Source organism: Zingiber officinale, chromosome 8B, assembly GCF_018446385.1.
Source record: "Zingiber officinale cultivar Zhangliang chromosome 8B, Zo_v1.1, whole genome shotgun sequence".
Taxonomy (NCBI): domain Eukaryota; kingdom Viridiplantae; phylum Streptophyta; class Magnoliopsida; order Zingiberales; family Zingiberaceae; genus Zingiber; species Zingiber officinale.
Window position 1 is genome coordinate 4,850,678 of NC_056001.1, and position 19,014 is coordinate 4,869,691.

At 44.0% G+C, this 19,014-nt stretch overlaps 2 protein-coding genes across 2 annotated transcripts; both read right to left on the reverse strand.

Annotated features, from left to right (window-relative positions):
* Positions 1-7,122: 7,122 nt before the first annotated feature.
* LOC122015769 (chlorophyll a-b binding protein 6, chloroplastic-like) lies at positions 7,123-8,306 on the reverse strand. The gene is made up of 4 exons (XM_042572795.1): positions 8,071-8,306; positions 7,882-7,984; positions 7,504-7,792; positions 7,123-7,425 (listed from the first exon to the last, which is right to left on the reverse strand). Exons 1-4 carry the CDS (start codon positions 8,259-8,261, stop codon positions 7,274-7,276), a joined length of 735 nt encoding a protein of 244 aa, XP_042428729.1. The 5' UTR covers positions 8,262-8,306; the 3' UTR covers positions 7,123-7,273.
* Positions 8,307-9,010: 704 nt separating this feature from the next.
* On the reverse strand, positions 9,011-16,335 carry LOC122015526 (mitochondrial adenine nucleotide transporter ADNT1-like). The gene is made up of 8 exons (XM_042572472.1): positions 15,908-16,335; positions 14,869-14,917; positions 13,030-13,193; positions 12,717-12,754; positions 10,600-10,712; positions 10,382-10,495; positions 9,427-9,771; positions 9,011-9,306 (listed from the first exon to the last, which is right to left on the reverse strand). The coding sequence occupies exons 1-8, from the start codon at positions 16,072-16,074 to the stop codon at positions 9,223-9,225; spliced, it is 1,074 nt and encodes a 357-aa protein (XP_042428406.1). The 5' UTR covers positions 16,075-16,335; the 3' UTR covers positions 9,011-9,222.
* Between the last annotated feature and the right edge of the window lie 2,679 nt (positions 16,336-19,014).

Consider the following 19,014-nt stretch of genomic DNA (forward strand, 5'->3'; position numbering starts at 1 on the left):
TGCAAAAGCTATGGCATCGAGCAACACTTCACGTTCGTGGCATATCCCCAAAGCAATGGTCAAGCAAAAGTAGCCAATCGGGAAATTCTTCGCATTTTGCGCGCTCGGCTCGGCCATCTGGGAGGAAGTTGGGTGGATGAAGTGTCGGGCGTCCTATGGGTCATCCGAACGACCCCAAAGGAAGGAACGGGCGTCACGCCTTTCCATCTGGTGTACGGCGGTGAAGTGGTGATTCCTGTCGAAGTCGGCGTCGAATCCGTTCGGATCCAGAATTATGATGATGGCAACGTCGAGCGGAGGAACATGGAGCTGGATTTGGTTGATGAGGAGCGAGCCAAGGCGTCCGTCCGGCTGATGGCGTACCGGCAACGGATGAAGCAAAACTACAACCGGCGAGTCCCCAGATCATTCCAGGTCGGCGACCTTGTCGGGAAGAAAGTAAAGCCGGTCGGCGACGTCGACAAGCTAGAAGCTCCTTGGGCAGGCCCCTTCAAAATCATCGAGAAGCTTCGTTCAGGTGCTTATTATTTGGAGGATGAAGACGGGCGGCAGCTAGATCGACTATGGAGCGCGAATCATCTCCAGCCGTACCGAGCTGGGTGAGAGGAGCGCTGATGTAATTTTATATATGTTTTGGCCGTCTATGTCCTTGTAATGCAGGAAGCAGAAATAATTAAAGGATGGCAAATAGCTTCGCCGAACGACAGTGTCAAAATTAGCCTTAATGGCCGTCGAGCTCCGACGTTAAAAATCGAGAGACGAGCCGGCGTTTATAAAGCTTCCGAGCGGAAGACCGTCGAGCTCCGACGTTAAAAATCGAGAGACGAGCCGGCTATAAACCGCGCGAAAAATCGAGCCCGACGTTAAAATCGAGAGACGAGCCGGCTCTATAAAGCTTCCGAGCGGAAGACCGCCGAGCTCCGACGTTAAAATCGAGAGACGAGCCTATAAACCCTCCGAGCGGAAGATCGCCGAGCTCCGACGTTAAAATCGAGAGACGAACCGGCCTATAAACCCTCCGAGCGGAAGACCGTCGAGCTCCGACGTTAAAAATCGAGAGACGAACCGGCGTCTATAAACCTTCCGAGCGGAAGACCATCGAGCTCCGACGTTAAAAATTGAGAGACGAGCCGGCGCCTATAAACCCTCTGAGCGGAAGACCGTCGAGCTCCGACGTTAAAAATCAAGAGACGAGTCGGTGTCTATAAACCCTCCGAGCGGAAGACCGTCGAGCTCCGACGTTAAAAATCAAGAGACGAGTCGGTGTCTATAAACCCTCCGAGCGGAAGACCGTCGAGCTCCGACGTTAAAAATCGAGAGACGAGCCAGCGTCTATAAACCTTCCGAGCGGAAGACCGTCGAGCTCGAGCCGGCGTCTATAAACCTTCCGAGCGGAAGACCGTCGAGCTCCGACGTTAAAAATCGAGAGACGAGTCGGCGTCTATAAACCCTCCGAGCGGAAGACCGTCGAGCTCCGACGTTAAAAATCGAGAGACGAGCCGGCGTCTATAAACGTCCGAGCGGAAGACCGTCGAGCTCCGACGTTAAAAATCGAGAGATGAGCCGGCGTCTATAAACCCTCCGAGCGGAAGACCGTCGAGCTCCGACGTTAAAAATCGAGAGACGAGCCGGCATCTATAAACCCTCCGAGCGGAAGACCGTCGAGCTCCGACGTTAAAAATCGAGAGACGAGCCGGCGTCTATAAACCCTCCGAGTGGAAGACCGTCGAGCTCCGACGTTAAAAATCGAGAGACGAACCGGCGTCTATAAACCCGCCGGCCGGAAGACCGTCGAGCTCCGACGTTAAAAATCGGGTGACGAACCGGCGTCTATAAACCTTCCGAGCGGAAGACCGTCGAGCTCCGACGTTAAAAATCGAGAGACGAACCGGCTTCTATTAACCCACCGGCCGGAAAACCGTTGAGCGCCGACGTTAAAAATCGAGCGATGAATAGACATTTATAAAGCCGCTGAACGGATAGCAGTTCGCATGACGCGACCCGGTTGTAATCACCGACCCATAATCGGTCCTACTATAAAGACAAGAATAAGGCCATTGTACGGCCGTGCGGCTCCATTATAAAGAATACTTAGCGTGAAAAAATTATTATGACGGAAACAAAGGCTAAAGAGGAATATTGGTCTAGCAAGCAAATAAAAACAGGTTTCGTTTACGCCGAACGGCAGACAGACAAAAATAGTAATAACAAGGGTATTAGCGCCGAACGATGAGCGTACAAAAAACAGCTCAAATACTCCTCACTCATCAAAGTTAAAGAGGGCGTCCGGGATAGAGCTCATCATGACTGCCAGATCTTCGGGGGGGACAGACAGCTCGGCTGGTAGGTGGCCCTTAGTCTTCAGATAATCAACAGCCACCTTGATAGCCTCTTCAAAAGTTAAGGACAGCTTGTCGCTGAACTTTTCGCCAAATTCGTCCGAGCTAACGAAAGCTTTGCGCACTTCCGCCGATCGGCCGGGCTCCCCATCTTGATATTCTTTAAGAGTGGCTTTGGAAGCGTCAAGGGCCGCCGGAAGATCTTTCAAAGCTCCTTCTGATTTAGTCTGGTCAGCCGAGCGGCCTTCCCGTTCGGTGGTCAATAGGGCGTCCAAGTCCTTCACTCGCTGTTCTAGCCCCCGATTTTCCACCTTCATCAGGTCCATGTCGTTGATAGCCTTGAGCTTCTGGGTGGTTGCAGTCTTTATCTCCTTGTCCCGCTGCTTGACCAAAGCCTCAAGTCTAGCCACTTCACCCAACAAGTCGGAGGACTTATTCCGTTCGGCTTCCAGTAGCTTCTTGGCCTTCTCCAGAGCGGCCGTGGACTGTCCTCTGCTTTCTCCCGAAGCTTTGAGTTTTTTCAGCTCGTCCTCCAGCTCGGCTAGGCGGTTGCTGATTGCAATCTGCTCCACCCAGTTCTGCAAATGGATATGATCTAGTTAGAAGTTAAATCAAAGTGACTAGCAAGGCAAAGGATATACCCCGGTCGCCTGCTGCAAATTGTTGTCCCCTAGTTGGTTGGGGGTCATAAGAGCGATGCGAAGTCGAGCGTCCTCCCAATCTTGGGCCAGAGGACCTGTGAGAGTGATTTGCTGTTCGGGAACCGTTGGCCTGTCGGCAGCCAATAAATATTCCTCCGACGGAAATCGCAGAACAGTTTTTATCAACCGCGGTCCGCTCGGATCATCTTGTGGCGCAGTGGCTGTGCCAGACGGCTCGCCGATTGTGGAAGGACGGTCGCCCAATCGTTTCAGGCGACGCAGGGTCCGAGGAGGACTAGTAGGCGGCACCTCGGAGGCAGCCCGGGGGGAGTTGAGCGGCGTATGGGTGCTCTCCGTGGAGATCGCGCCGGAGATCAAGGGAGCATCATCACTTCGCTCGGAATGTTGTTTATCGGATGGGGTTGGCTGAGAGGTCTGCTCTCACCGTCTGCGTTTCCGAGTCGCTAGAGGGGCCTCATCCGCCGAGCGGCCCGCTACCTCGGCTTGAGCAGAGGATGCGATATCGCCCCCAGCCTCGTTGAGAGAGGCAGAAGCAGTTAGGGCTTCAGGGGCAATCTGAGTCCCCTCATCCCCTTCATCCCCTTCAGGTGCCGAGCCCGCCAAGATCAATCCTCGTTCGGCGACCTCCTTCTTCTTCGCTGCCTCAATCTCAGCAGCTCTCAACTTAAGCCGCTCGGTAGCCTTAGCGCGCCACATGACTTCCGCTGCAGAAACGAAGAATAAATCAGTTAGAACTAAGGAAAAAGGAAGAGAAGAATGCTTACTCATGCTGTAGGGCAGGTCGGCGTGGACAGGAGACAAGCCGAATATATATAGCACTCCGGGAAGGAGCAGTTTATCGATGTTGTATCGTTGGTCGACCAGCCGGTTGGCTGCATGAAGATAGGCTGGATCGCTCTTAAATTTGCCAAGCTCCGGTTGGATCGGCACCGCTGTCTGCCACTTGGTCCGGAAAGCCGGCAGCTCGGGAAAGCGCAAGTAGAAGAAATGTTCTTTCCCGTGCTTGTTGGAGCTCGGCATATTATCGAAAAGAACAAAACCTATCCTAGACTGGAAAATGAAAGTGCCCCACTCGGATTGTTTCGGATAGTAGAAGTAGTGGAAAACTTTGGGGTCCAAGGGGATGTTGTTCAGTTTAAAAAGAATTATCACCCTGCTCAGCAGCCTAATGGAGTTCGGAACTAGTTGGCCGAGCGGGATGTGAAAATAGTTGCACACTTGTAAGAAGAATCGGTGCGGAGGAAATCACAGCCCGGCCAAAAATTGGTCTCGGAAAAAGAGAACGGTGTCGGACGGCGGTTCATAGGGTCGGTCGGTGGGGGTGGCTAATACTATATTGTGGTTAGCAGGGAGTTCATACGTCCGAGCGAGGCGCAGGGCGTCCTCCTCGTCAAACCGACTCTCCATGGTCGTGTACCAAAGACCAGGAGCGCCGGCGGTCGGCTGGGAAGTGCTAGTCATAGTCGAAAGCGACAAAGAAATGCGGGGTAAAAAGAAAGGAAAATCAGGCAGGGAAGAAAGGTGTCAGGACGATAAGGGCAGCTAACAGAAAACGTAGAGGAGCGAGGAAGTGAGGAAAGGAGGGGCTTACAAGTAAAAGGATGATCGAAAGGGACTGCAAGGTCGTCGAAGAGCTGAGAAATGAAGTCGTCGGAGCAAAGAGAGTAGCAGGGCTTCGGAGCGCGATAGAGCAGGAATGCGGAGGAGAGAAGGAATCAAGAGCTTTATAGCGTTGGCCTCGGATAGCCTCAGCCGTCCGATTCAAGTCGTAAAGAACAAGGCTGTCATCCAGCCGCTCATTTCAAACGGCGGTTGTCCCATCGGAGGTGAGGCCAGCGCCGTGCGATGACGACAGAGGGAGCGACACGTGTCAACAGGACACGGGGCGCATTTAATTAACGCCCCTTACCGCGCGCAGTGCGCGTGCTTGGCGTTAATGGAGAAGATTCGGCGTGAATTCCGAGGAGATATTGAAGGCGTCAGCATGATAGCGCCGAACGGGCATGAAGAAGAAGGTAAGCCGAGCGGATGAACCTTCTCGGGCCTAACATAGTGGTGGTCACTCAGTCAGACCGTAGGTCTAGTCAGTCGGACTCCGCCTCCTTCGACTAGACTTGAGGGGGAGGCAAGTGATCCAGTGGTAAGGCCGGAGGACCCTCATGAGGGAAAGGTCAACGACGCGTGGAGGTCAACAGTCAAAGGGGGGTCAATCCCATGGGCTCGACGAGCGGGCGGAACAGGTCGATCACTGGGCAATGATTTTCACCCAAGAGAGCAACCAGCTGACCGTGAGCCCAAATTTCCAAGGGAGAGAGATCATATGGCCGAGCAGATATTCCGCTCGGCTGCATTGCAAATCAAGAGTGAAGGCCGAGCGGTTGTCCGCTCGGCCTAGGTGTCAGGCTATGAGAGCCGGGTCGGCGACGACTCTGAACCTTCTCGGACGGACAACCACCTACGTCGGACCAAAAGTGAACATCCTGGCCGAGCGGCCTGAAGGCCGATCCGGGACGAGGAAGTCAAAAAGTATGGAACAGCATGTACGTCATCTCAGTAACCCTTGTTGTTGACAACCGGCATGTTTGAAGACCAGGCCATACTCAGTATCGTATGACAAAAGATTCTGCGGTCCCATCAAGGAGACGCTCAGACTGTAGCAGTATGGCGTCAGACATGCTCTTCTGACAATCTCATGCTGCGGTATGGTGTAGGGCACGCGTACATCTCGGTTTGTGTGCACCAAGTTCCCGTGGCTCTATATAAAGGTCATTAGACTTCACCGGAGGTATGATGAAAATCTTCAATCCTTGAAGCCACTTTCTTGTTTTTCCCTCACCTGACTTGAGCGTCAGAGGGTCGTCGTCGGGAACCCCTTCCCGGCCCGACTTCTGAGCAGGTTCGCCGGAGCACCTTGCGATCAACCGGAGATCTACGCCAGTAACTTGGAGAGCGCCACGTGCCCAGCGTCCGTTGATTCAGCTTTCGGACAGGATCACTATATGAATGAAATATGCTATAGTTTCGAGGTAGCGTCCTAAAGAGAAGCTTTAGTATAGGTTTGATAATTAATAGATATCTGTCTATGCCATAAGCCAATAACTATTGCGTTGTTTCTTGTGTGATCCTTTCAAAAGGGTCTTATTTGACCCTTTCGATAAGCCACTTAGTTCTCTCTGCTGTCTTATTCGGCTGAAAGGGTCTCATCGCTCCCCTCATGTATTCTCCGGTAGCACTGTTGTCCACGCCCTTGTTGGTCGGATGATGGGTTTCCTCCACAATTCCGGCCACTACTGGATGGTGTCCGATCCACCCCTCAATCACTTGGTGCAGATCGTCTCCGGAAACTGCCTCACCAGCATCAGCATTGCATGGTGGAAGCGGAATCACAACGCCCGCCTAAGGAAGATCTCACCTTTTGTGAAGGAGCTACGCAAGAACCACAAGCTGCCCTGCTTCAGTGCCTCGTTCACGGAGGCAAACAAGATGACACTTCGAACTCTTAGAGCTGCTGCTTTGCGAGCTAGGGATTTTACCAAGCCAGTTCAAAAGAATTTGGTATGGGAGGCAGTTAACAATTGTATCGAACATGGCTGAAGGATTGTATCGAACAATTGTATTGGTGTTTCTAATAAGGAGAGAGTGGATGGTGTTTTCGGCTGGATCAATCTCTGTAGCAAGTTGCTCTCTCCCATTTTGCTTTGCCATCGTATTCAGTTCTAGCATTAAGGTTTTGGCATTGAAGTCCACTTTCAAGTTTAAATTTATAGGAGATATTATTAGATTTCATCGTAATTATAAAATTATAGGAGATATTATCAGATAGCATGTGCGAATGGTTTATAGGAAAAACACACTTTAGCGACAAAGGCCATTGCTCCAGTTCTCTCCATTTGCAATTGTTTAAAGTGGAGAAAACCAACGTTTAGTAAATCACATTACTTAAGTTAAATAACTGAACAAGATTCATGTATTCAATCTAACTCGCGATAGTTTAGAAATTCTGTCGAACTATGTAATCAATACATTTATTTAGATCATGCAATAGAGTTTGTGTTCTTATCTAGTGTTTTGATGTACTTACTATCCATGGGAAACTTGAAACTTTGAGATCAGTGATTCACTTGTCCAAATTTTTTGGATTAGAAACAAGATCATGCAACTAATATCGATCGTGTCACCGATTAAATACAACAAACTACCCAACAGGGCCAAGGCATGTTCGACATGAAATTTTAATTACGGTGTAGCGAGGAAGCTACAAGCCCCTCTAACTCATGGCACAATGGATCTGGGGATCACAATGTTCCCGATGTTGTTGTGCCATGGATCAGCCAAATGGCTGGCTAAGTTCTCCAAAGGTCCAGTGCCCGGGTAAGCAGATTGCTGCACGCAAAATCCCACGAATGCCAACATAGCGAGCCGACCTGACAAGAGGGGAATAGATGATGTGTTTGTGTATCGAATTAAGGATTGAGGAGGAGGAGGAGGAGATAGTGTTGTACCATTTTTGATCTCCTTGACCTTGTACTCTTCGAACTTGACAGGGTCCTTGGAGTAGCCCAAGGGGTCGAAGGCCCCGCCGGGGTACTTCTTCTTCTCCGTGTCCTTCTCTATGCTGCGCTGGTGCTCCACGAAGGCGATCGCGAGGAACTCAATGACAAGGATGATCGGCAGCGTACCCCACGGCACCGGGTTGCCAAGGTAGGTGGCCTGGCCGCCGGGCACGGCCGCCCACTCCTGGGCCTTCACCCAGTTGCCCAGTCCCAACGCCTCCGGAATCAAGATCCCCGGCTGAATTAAGGCCCATGACTCAGAGATCAAAACCAATTGTGTTTAAAAAAAATGGTATTGAATTAGAATGGATGGATTGAGTTAATCACCACTGCGGCCATCGCCCACCGGCAGTGGTAGACCTCGGACTCCTTGTACCGTTCCAGGTTCTCCGGAACCTCTCCGAGACGGAGCGGGTCAAACCCGAAGTCACTGGATTGGGGAAGAAAGCGAATCAGCTGGTGGTGATTGCACAAGCGAACTCAACGACGACATGTTCGACGAGACGAAGGACTCACCCGGGGGCTGAGCCGTCTAGGTAGGGCGGCCGGGGCTGGCCGGGCATCCAGTCGGCAGTCATGGAGAAGCGGCCGGCGGAGGCACCATGGGAGGCTGGGAGGGTGAGGGAGCCGGCGGCGAACTTGGACTTGGAAGACGAGAGGAGGCTGGGGAAGAGAACGGCGCAGCTCCGCAGGGCAGTGGACGCCATTTCTCCTTGCTCTTGAATTGCTGCAGCTTCTGCTTTTGGGGGCAAAGGGAGAGGAGTTATAAAAATCACAGGGGGGCGAAGGAAGATAAGGATGCGAATCCTAAAACATGTTGCGATTGGTTGGTACCCGCTTGGGTGGATGCCACTGGATCATGCGCAATCTATGAGGTGGCGATTGTGGGGGTAAGCGTACCGCAAGCCGACATCATTGATTCTTTTCTTCCTTTTTCTTGGACCTCATTTATTTAGCAGAATAGTCACAGATATTAATTTCCAGTGTCTTTACAAGCCTGAATAATTTTTTTATTTAGTGGATTGAAAGAATCAAAGATCTTTGATAACAAGATAAAAATATTAAAAAATAATAATTTAATTGAAAGAATCAAAGATCTTTCAAATAGTTTAATTTTAGATTATTTTTATTTACATTTTTATGAACCAAATTTATAGTTTTCTTTTAAAAACTATTAAATTCTTTGCATTTTATGAGCTAAAAGTATCAAGCAGAGCTGAATAAGTAAATTCAGTAAATTAAACTAAGCCAACTTTTAAAATTAAAAAAAAAAACAATTAAAGGGTCATCTAAAGGCTAACGTTACCCACTATAAATAGTCCATTTTCAAATAGTTTGTTTAAAAAAAAAAAAAAAGAAGTAAGATAAAAGTTTAAAATTTTAAAAATGTAGAGACCATGATGAAATATAAAGTCTGCATACTGTTAATATATCACCAGTAAAAGTTTCACAATAATTAAGATTTGATAGTGTGAGAAACACCCACACTACACTTCGCTAACAACAATTTTATTCATCAAGACGATCAAGTCCAGAAACAAGCGTTGAATGTTTCAGTGTCAACTAGGGATGAATACCATTAAGATGGAACATTTCCCTATCTTATAATTCTATGCATAAAACAACAAAAAAGGAACAAGCCTACTTCCAATAGCATTTGGATCTACATCAGTCTGATATTCTCATTTCTACTCCAAGAACATCTTTCACCACCTCGTACGTCACAAATGCAATCGCAATAGACGGCACCACCTGGAAAAAAACGAACACTACCTTAGAACAAAGATGGAGGATTTGGTTTCAAGATGACACTTTGTTTGTTGAGATACACAATCTCAGAAAGCTACTGGCATATAGCATGGAAGCACAAACCTTCACGGAATTGGGAACAAGACCCTTGTATAATGCACCGAAGCCTTCATTGTGGACAGTCTTCCTGAAGGCATCGACCATTCCATTATACTCCAAGGGTGCTTTGATCTTCCCATGACCTGTGACAACAGGGGCAGCATCCTTCCAACCCACCATTTGCATTCTTCGCCTGATTACATCAAGAGGGTAGGCAACAGTCTGACCAATAGTTCCAGCAACTGCTCCGCACGCAAGCCGTGTGACGACACTCAACTCAGAATCTTTGACAATACCATATGGGTTGGTTTTGAGCAACCAGTCCTTCAGAGATTCATAGACAGCAAAGTTGAGCCCCACGTACGGAACCTACAAGCCAAAAATATATCACGAGATGTTAGAAAAAGAAAATTAAAAAACTTAGATATTGAAAAATAAGTTTTAGGTAACCTTTTTCATATAAAGAGGAACAGATTTGAAACCATGCTGAATGGCCAGTGTTTATAAACATAGGTTATCACTGTATTAAAAAGGATGCAGATTTTTTACTGTTTTAGCTATCTTCTTGCACATGCGATTGGACTGACCAGTTTAAATTAGGAATGAGTACAGGATTGTTCTTTTCCCATATTAGAACCAGGAGGGAATTTCTTCAAACAGAGATCATTCAAATTTATTAAAAAAAGCGCGAAATGTGGACATTTTGTGAAAACTCAAGGAATAGGCTTTCGGATAACATTAGGAGAGGACAGTAACAGAGTAATTTAAGTTGTTCGCAATATTTAAATAAAAAATTAAACATCGAGAAGAAGCAAAGCATGGAATAGCCAGATTAAAGGAAAACAGGATCAAATTTTTTTCCTTCAAAATAATCAAACTATTGTAATGACTTTGCTAAAGCCATGTCAATTGTGTCGCATGTATATGTGGCACATATATGTATTTGTTATCACTAGTGGCATAGTAAATAGAAACATACCACTCCAATGACTGATGGGAGCCAGCCTTTGTAAAGAGCTCGAAAACCTTCTTGCCTATACACAGATCCTAAAGCATGAAACATTCCTCGGTACTGGTAAGGGGATTTTTCACTCTGCATAATTAACAAGCCAAGAGGATGAGCAATAATACCAATCAAACTCATTGCTGATTGCAAATCTTAATAAAGAAGAGTAACTAGTTGAAGATAAAGAGCACCTGCACAGTGATTCTGCCACGAACCATGTCCATAGGATAAGTAGCAGACATTGCAATAATTCCAGCACAAGCACCCGCTCCAAGCCGCAAAACAGGCGTAAGCTGAGCATCTTCTGCAAGAATTGCACATACTATAAAAAACATACTGATAATTTACTGTTTTATTATAACCAAGAATAATAATATTACAACAGAATAATAGAAAACTCAAATATTCTTTTTTCCATGGTTGTGAGGAGAGCATCTTTTATTTTTGATTTTGTTTCATCCAGACGTATCCACTCCAACTAGTGGTGTTTTAAAACCAGCCTCAACCAGCCAAATCAATCAAATAATCTTGGAAACAAAGGCCAATTCGACCCAGTTGAAATGATAGAAAATACCTGGTTGAACCCAATTTTTGACCAGTTGAACCAAAAAAAACTGACATAGGTGTGGATGACGCAACCCTATACTGGTTCCAAAACATCGCAAAGAAATGGGGAAAAATTTTGAAAGAGAATTGATCTTGTTTTATATGTCAATGGATTTGTCCCACAAACAGAAAAATAGCATCCAAAGACAATGTCCAAGGGAAAAAAGATACACAGTTAAGTTTGAATCTTTTGGATTTTTTGTGAGCAAGGTGAATGAATTAACTTCAGCTGAGAGGATCGTATACTCGCAAGGAAGAAAAATTAAACATGCCCTAAAAACCTAAAACATAGGCAACCAACTGAAGGAATAATGCAAGTATGCAGGTAAATAATGTTTCAAGATAACTTGATAACTATTGAAGAATAACTGGACAAGTGAGTGAAATACAAATTTCAGTGAAACATGCGGGACACATTGGAAAATTGGCACCAACCATCAATGCAGAAGAATATATGGATGGATATCCATACAGTTCCCCCTTAATCAGTTTGGCTTTGGTAAACAGAACCAATTAGGTACAATGTTGCCATACAATATAAATCATACTATCCAACTACAAAGATGCATGAATAGGTGTCCTTGATCTGGTTAGCTTCAGCAAACACAACCAACCCTTAAATACAAATCTATTACCATGTTGTAATCTTCTATTGCATATAGAAGTACAGGTAGCAATTAAAAGCACATTTAGTGAATAAAAGTGCAATTATTTAATGGAAAAAAAAAAGAGAAAGCAACTGAGATACAACAACGATAACAGTGTGAAATAGAATGTTGAGACTTATTCCTTCAAAGATACTACCCATTATCTGGATCTGAAAACATAGATGCACATCTGTATGTGTGTGGCATTCCCTTATTAAGTAAATTAAACAGTAGCACTATTTGATTCCAATTATAGGATACCATCCTAGATAAATGATGTACAACCCAAACTGAAAGAAGTCAGTTCTTGTTAGACGTTTGTCTACTGGTCTTTGAAGTTCACAGACATAATTGACCTAGAGTGGGTATGCAATACTTTTATCAAATTGTATTAACATTCTCTTTATTACCAATTGTAGTAAATAATAGCAAGTCAACAAGAAGTCCTTGTCAAACCAAATACCTATTTCTCTTTCTGTAGAAATAGCTTTAGTGATTCTACATATTATAATTTCCAAACACAATCAAGTTAGTCAGAGTTCTCGAGATGAAAGTATCAATAAAATAGAGAACACAGAGGTAAAAGGCCAAAAGTTACACTTATTTTAGATCATCAAAGGTATAAATAAGTTGTGTCATCTTAAGCAATCCTTACCTAAGAGCTTCAACTTCAGGCAAGAGTAATCAAGAGATTTTATCTCACAGAATTTATTTCACACTTTTGGCTTGGTGTTCCGTCTTTGATTTTTACCACACTTTACTTGGTTTCATGCGCAAGCCTTTCAGTTGTTAATCTGACTTGCACGTGATTAGAATAACACAGTATAATTTGCCCTTTCCCAAAGTTTAAGCTTTTCAGACGGGGGAATATCGGTAATTCAATTAAATCTAACGAAGTGAACACCTTAACATGTGTGAAATATGCGAGCTCAGAGAATCCAAACAAAAGCAGTTTGCTTCTTAAAGCGGTATTCTCAAATGAGAAATATTAGCAGTGAAAGAAATTGGAGAGAAAAAAAAAACAAAGAATGGCACAACAGGAAAGAGAATGATACCGTTGCCAGACTGCTGCCGATAAAACCACAGAATTCCACTGCAATAGAATTAAAATTTGTGTAAGTACAGGATTAGAACAATTAGCACTGCTTAGTTGAAAAAAAGACACGACAAAAACATCAACACCAAAACAAAGCTAGCTTCCCCGACACAACAAAAACATCAATAATAATAAGCCTTGCTGATATATATACAGTAGCTTGAGGGAAAAGGTGTAAACTACTTGTTATCTAGAATCTTCATATGGCACAGCATCATGTATTTTCTCATTGAAGTATTGATTATATGGGAACGATAAAAATATAGAAATACCTTGAAGCTTGTTCATAGCTAAAGAATTTAACAGCAGAATTTGGGACAATACGTGCACAGTTGGTTCCATTGCCTTTAAATAGCCCTCGGAAACCCTCTGATTTCCAAATGAACTTGAGCCCTTGAATCGTTCCATTATACTGAATATTGTGAGGATTTTGCACCTGCATGCAGTCAGCTTTATTCAGTTAAACACACTAGTTTACATAAATACAAAGGCGGCCAGCTAACAAAAGCAAAGACTGTTCTCAAGTCCAGACCATTTTCATTTCTAGGATATCTACAGATTAATTATTAGATTATTCCATTTTACATTATCAATTATTCAATTAGACTAATTTTTGTTTATGGATTGATTTTCAAAATGAAATTTAATTGTAGAAAAAAAAACAATGAATCACATATAGCCAGACTGTTTATAAGAAGATTGTTAAATTATGCAGATTATCTATGTCCATCATATGTGATATGGATATCAATTTGTTGGTATTTTTGAAAACCCATATGAAAGTATTCAACGTCCAACTAAATTTGATCAATCAATTGAAGGTAAAATTAAGGATGTCAGCCATAGTCAAGTAATTTACTTGGGTGACTAGTTGGTAAAAAACCAGAAATTCAAGACTCTTTATTTATCATTATTGACTCTCAATCATTGATCTGATTGCCTTGCTTATTGATAATCCATTCGAGCATTAGAGAGTTTCATTAAGTGTATTCAAGAGTTATTTACTATATTAGAAGAAAATACACTGAAAATTATTATAAAATATAATTTGATGTATTTGGTAACAGAAATAGTCTTTTTTATTATTTTTACATGTATATTTGGTATCCTTTTCTCCTTCCTCGTACCCTTTGCATTGTGAGATCATCAACTACAACATGTGGTTGCACTATGTCAGCTACACACACTGTAGATTTCAAGAAATGGTCATACATGCTTGCATTATGCCCATGTGTTCAAGTTCTTTATTATATAGGAACTCTTGCGAGTCCCCTAATATTCCATACAGATTTTTTAACTGCTGATGCATCTGACAAAATAAAACTCCACAAAACCAATCAGAACTAGCAAAGTTCTTCTTGTTGTGATACTTAATTTGAATCATATCTGATGACTAATAAGGAGAGCAGGAAGCTAAGTACATTGGATTCAATAATAATAAACGGCTGGTACTGCCCCAGATATTGCTTCTAAGTACTTACATAATAATAGGATTAGGACCAATAATTTAGTGATGGCCTGGACTTCTGACAACCGTACTAAGATACTGTTTTACTATGTCAAGCATTTCTAATATATCATATTTCTCCCGTGAGTTTTGGACGGTATATTCTCAACTGCCCAACAATGCCTATATTATCATGATGTTGATTGTATAATTCAAAAAGCAGTTTAATGGTTCTAATTTGCAACCAAGTTACCAAATGGTACTTTTATGAATTCCGATCAAGTTGGCAAAGAGGAAAAAAACATTCAAGGAGGCATGCATTATTTACATTCCAATAAATTGGAATTTGAATTGTTAAAAAAAAGTGAATCATTTATTTCTTTCTTCAATCTCAGTCCTTCATACATCACGCTTCTAACTTTCTGGCTTCTGCTGTAATGTGTTAAAACTTAGATTATTGATTCAGTTTTCAGGTACCAAATAATCAAATGTGTTGAAAAAAATCGATTTTCTATATTCAAACAAGATCTCGAAAAAAAGAGTAAGTTCGGAAACTTCACCATAAACAAAGCCAAAAAGGACTAGATAATCTAAATCATGTCATATTTTCAACATCCATAAAAGGAAAAAAACAAAAAAAAAACAGATGAAAAGGAAACTTTACCTGAAGTAAGATTTTTAGCCTCTCCAGTGGAGCAACAGCAGTCCTTGATCTGCAAACATTTTGCTATCAGATGCCAATTCGTCTTTACATTAGTAGAATAAATAATAGCATACCATCAAATCTACTAAAACAACTCCTGAAGAAGAAAAAAACTTGAAAAAATAAAATTGCAAGTCATACTAGCGAGGAAAAAATAAAGGTCAGTCTTTATTAGATTGAATTGTTCTGTTTACTTATATTAAGTCAAGTATTTAAGGGCATGAATTTTTGGTCTATTCTCCATGGACTACTGCATGGAAAAGTCATTGAGATATATGTTTTTGAAGAGCTGAAAAAGTGAAATACAAGTAACCATTGACTCTGTTGCATTAACACTTTGTTGTAATTCCTTTGAATGCCTACTTTGAACAAGAATACCAGTGAATAATGGTACTATGGACACAGGTTCTAAAGCTAAATGGAGCGTACAAAGAAATTTAGTTTTACTCAGGAATTATGTCATGCATAAGAGAGAAAATGCGAGATTAGATGAGAATGGAAAGGAAAATTATATTCTCAAACCACCCTATCCATGGAATCTGAAACACTTACACGCCATACTTTCGCAAACAAGCGGGAAAATCCCACATAAAGAACATGCAATATTTACTGCTGTACTGATTACAGTTGTTTATCTTTGATGTATACGGAATCATTTACGAACAATATATTCTTAGTTCTTCAAGGTTGTCTTCCAACTTCTCTATGAGGATTAGGGATCTAACGAGCCTTAAAGAAACTCCTACTAACAGATACTCAAGCTATAGTATAATCCAAATTAATTTTACCGGGGACAGCATGCAAGAATTAATCTATACGTGAAAGTATTATCCAAAAAAATAAAAGCTAGAATATCATTAATCGCAACAATACCAAAGGAAATTAAAAAGAAACACAGAAACAATGCTGCAGATAATGCTTGGAAATGACCTTTTTGTAAAGGATAAAACGTAGCTTTTGCAACAATTAACCTAAAGAGACAGCAGATGAGTCAACTCACACTCCTCCGGCGACACCTCCTGCAACAAGAGATTTGCAGATACTAAGGATCGCGTGGCCAGGTGCCTTGACGCCCTCCCTCGCGAACTTTGCCTCCTCCGCCAGGTTCACGATCGTATTGACCGCCGACTCCCCCGTACTCTTTCCAACCACATCCTCCGATGCCATAGAACGTACCCTGGCCAACTGGGAACCTCGACCTGACAGCGAGCAGACGAGAGAGTAGGCTCGGATTCAAAGAGGGAGGTCAGGTTGCGGCCGACTCCGATCTCTATAAACGCCGATGATGGCGGAGGGCAGAAGCAGCTGGGACTGGTAGTCTGGGAAGGCGTCGGGCCACTTGGCGGCGGCGCTTGTCTACCTGAAGGAGGGGGGTCAAGCGAGAAGGGATCGAATCGTCTCAGCCCTTCCTCCTATTTAAACATCTCCTTTGTTGTTGGGGGAATTGAGTCAACAGACACAAAACCTAATTATTGGTTCAAATTACCATTCTACCCTAGCAATTTGGATAGTTTAAATTTCATTAAATTAATTGAAACAAAATTGACACCTCATAATTTAATCCTCTAATTTTTAGAAAACTCTCAATTGGATAGAGAGGAAAGTGACCTTGCAAGAGCACAATTTCCAAAATCCAATTTCCCTCCCCTTTTCGAAAAAAAAAAAGAAAAAATAGTGGTGACCAGTGAGGAAGAGGATAAATTTGAAAAAAAAAAAACAGAGAGAGAATAAATTAGTGGATTACATCATTTGAGATAAAACAAGTAGCCTACCTTTGGCTTCTTATGTAAAGATTCCATCCACAAATTGTAAATGGCATCAAATACGTTTGTGTAGTAGAATTGAAATAATGTGGCATAGATTTAGCCAGGAATTATTATTCTTTATCAAATAATTATTTTTGATAAAACTTTATAATCATAAGAAATCATATGTATTGTTTTTTAAAGCTATTCATCCCATTAAAATTCATTTTGTTATAATTGATGCGATGATAATGAAGAGTCTCATTATACGGAAGATAGCTATCACGGTAGAGGTCAAAATTAAGACGGTCAATGTTCAGATATCATCGACCAGTTGAGCGATCATGCCCAGACCAGGGGAGAAGGTTCTGGTCTGATCCCGCGTTCGACACGGGGGAGGTGTCAAATGATCGACGCTTAATAAATTATTGGACGCCAAATGGAGGAGGAGACGAGGCACAGAAGCCGGGCCAAGTGGCTACCCCGCTCGCCCAGACAGCAAAGCCTGATATAGGCAGAGTTCAACTTCGACCGAGCAGCTACCCCGCTCGGAACTTCAGTCGAGCGGACACATGCGCAGGAGTAGCGAGGTTATGGTCGACCAGACGGGACACCAGAACGACGAAATTCCGACCTAGCAGTCAACCCGCTCGGCCTAGCAGTACACTCCCTCTGATATGCATCGACATCTTTTTGGGAGTTGGTGTCGCCAACACCGGGCATGGATAGCCAGAAGATCGTACGGCAAAAGCTTTCACTATCACTTCAAAGATATGTTTGGCTTGTTAAGGTACTGTGTTAGGGACATTTTATCGATAAGTCTTTTCAAAAGGAACTAGGGGAAGCGTGCTTATCTTGGGGCGCGTGCACGCGCGCTACAAAAGCTCTATATAAAGGGGGATCTAAGCATCGGCTTAGGTACGTAATACATGCGATATTTACTATTTGTGCTACAGTCTTCTTGTTGCTCCGCATTATAATTTATCGTCGGTGACTGACTTGAGTGTCAAAGGGCCAACGTCGAGGACCCATTCCCTGGCTCGGCATTGAAGTCATCTTTGTTGTAGGTCGGAGTGGAGTCCACAGGAGGTCAATGGGAGCGTCACATCCCCAGCTTTCCATCTCTTCGACTTTCGAACAGGATCACATTTGGCGTCGTCTGTGGGAACTTAACCTGCATCCAAGCTGAGAGGATAGAGGACACTGGATGACACACCACCGTAACGCTCACCCAGGAAGAGCTCGACATGCTTGTGCAAGCCCGAATGGCAAAGATGATCGAGCAGCAAAAAACAAGCGTTAGCTGATCGGCAAACACCGCAGCCTGCGACATCGGCAGCCAGGAGACGAGCGGGGCAAGAAGACCGAGAGGAGCAAATATCTGTATGGGGGCAGAATAGAAGGCCGATTGGCATATAGGGGGAAGTGCCGCTCACGCCAATCCTCTTCCATCGCGCCTTATTCCAAACCCCCTTAGAAATAGCCCAGGTGAATCAAGAACGGGGATCATCTTCGGACGACGCGCTCGTTCAGGATGCGTGAAAAGGCAAGGCGCCCCGAAACAACGTGCCGTCCGAATAGATCAATCGACAATTCTCCAAGGAGATCTTACAAGACCCTCTGCCCAGACACTATACCCCGCTGGCGATCGGGACATACGATGGATCAACCGATCCAGATGATCATCTGAATAGGTTCGATAATGAAGTCACGATGCACTAGTATACAGATGGGATGAAGTGTCGAGTCTTTCTCACTATACTCTCCAGATCGGTGCAACGTTGGTTCAGACGATTACCGGACAGATCTATACGTAGTTTCAAGGACTTCCGAGCTGCATTCTTACACAATTTCACCAATAGCCGATGCTATCAAAAGACGAGCGTCAACCTCTTCTCCTTGAAGCAAGGATCAAAAGAAATACTCCGAGCCTACATATAACGATTCAATCAAATAGTCATGGGCATCCCTTCGGTCTCATCCAAGATAATGATGAATGCCTTCACTCAGGGGCTCGTTGAGGGAGACTTCTTCCGATCGTTCATCAGGAAGCCACCCAGAGACTTCGACCACATGCTCAAGAAGGCCAACGAATATATAAATGTGGAAGAGGCTCAAGTGACAAGAAGAAAAGAGGCGCCAACCGAACCCTTGACGATGACCGAGCGCCGACAGTCAAGCAGCTATCAGCTGTCCAAAGGGCCAAGAGCCGAAGGAGCGTGGTCGCACCAGAAGACCAGGACACATGTCGTGCAACATGTGACTTCCGGTCGGTAGAATGCGACAAAAGGCAAGGTGTGGACACCGATGTTCTATTCTTTCCACCAGTCGGCGACCCACAACACGCGTGATTGTCATGGTC

What these genes read in the sequence shown, in the direction of transcription:
- LOC122015526 (XM_042572472.1), bottom strand. Translation starts at nt 16,074, where the DNA reads ATGGCATCGGAGGATGTGGTTGGAAAGAGTACGGGGGAGTCGGCGGTC. An exon ending in GGAGGTGTCGCCGGAGGAGT is followed by an intron (nt 14,918 to 15,907) that starts GTGAGTTGACTC and finishes AAATGTTTGCAG; the next exon opens with ATCAAGGACTGCTGTTGCTC. An exon ending in GGCTAAAAATCTTACTTCAG is followed by an intron (nt 13,194 to 14,868) that starts GTAAAGTTTCCT and finishes GACTGCATGCAG; the next exon opens with GTGCAAAATCCTCACAATAT.
- LOC122015769 (XM_042572795.1), bottom strand. Translation starts at nt 8,261, where the DNA reads ATGGCGTCCACTGCCCTGCGGAGCTGCGCCGTTCTCTTCCCCAGCCTC. An exon ending in CTAGACGGCTCAGCCCCCGG is followed by an intron (nt 7,985 to 8,070) that starts GTGAGTCCTTCG and finishes TCCCCAATCCAG; the next exon opens with TGACTTCGGGTTTGACCCGC. An exon ending in GGTGGGCGATGGCCGCAGTG is followed by an intron (nt 7,793 to 7,881) that starts GTGATTAACTCA and finishes GCCTTAATTCAG; the next exon opens with CCGGGGATCTTGATTCCGGA.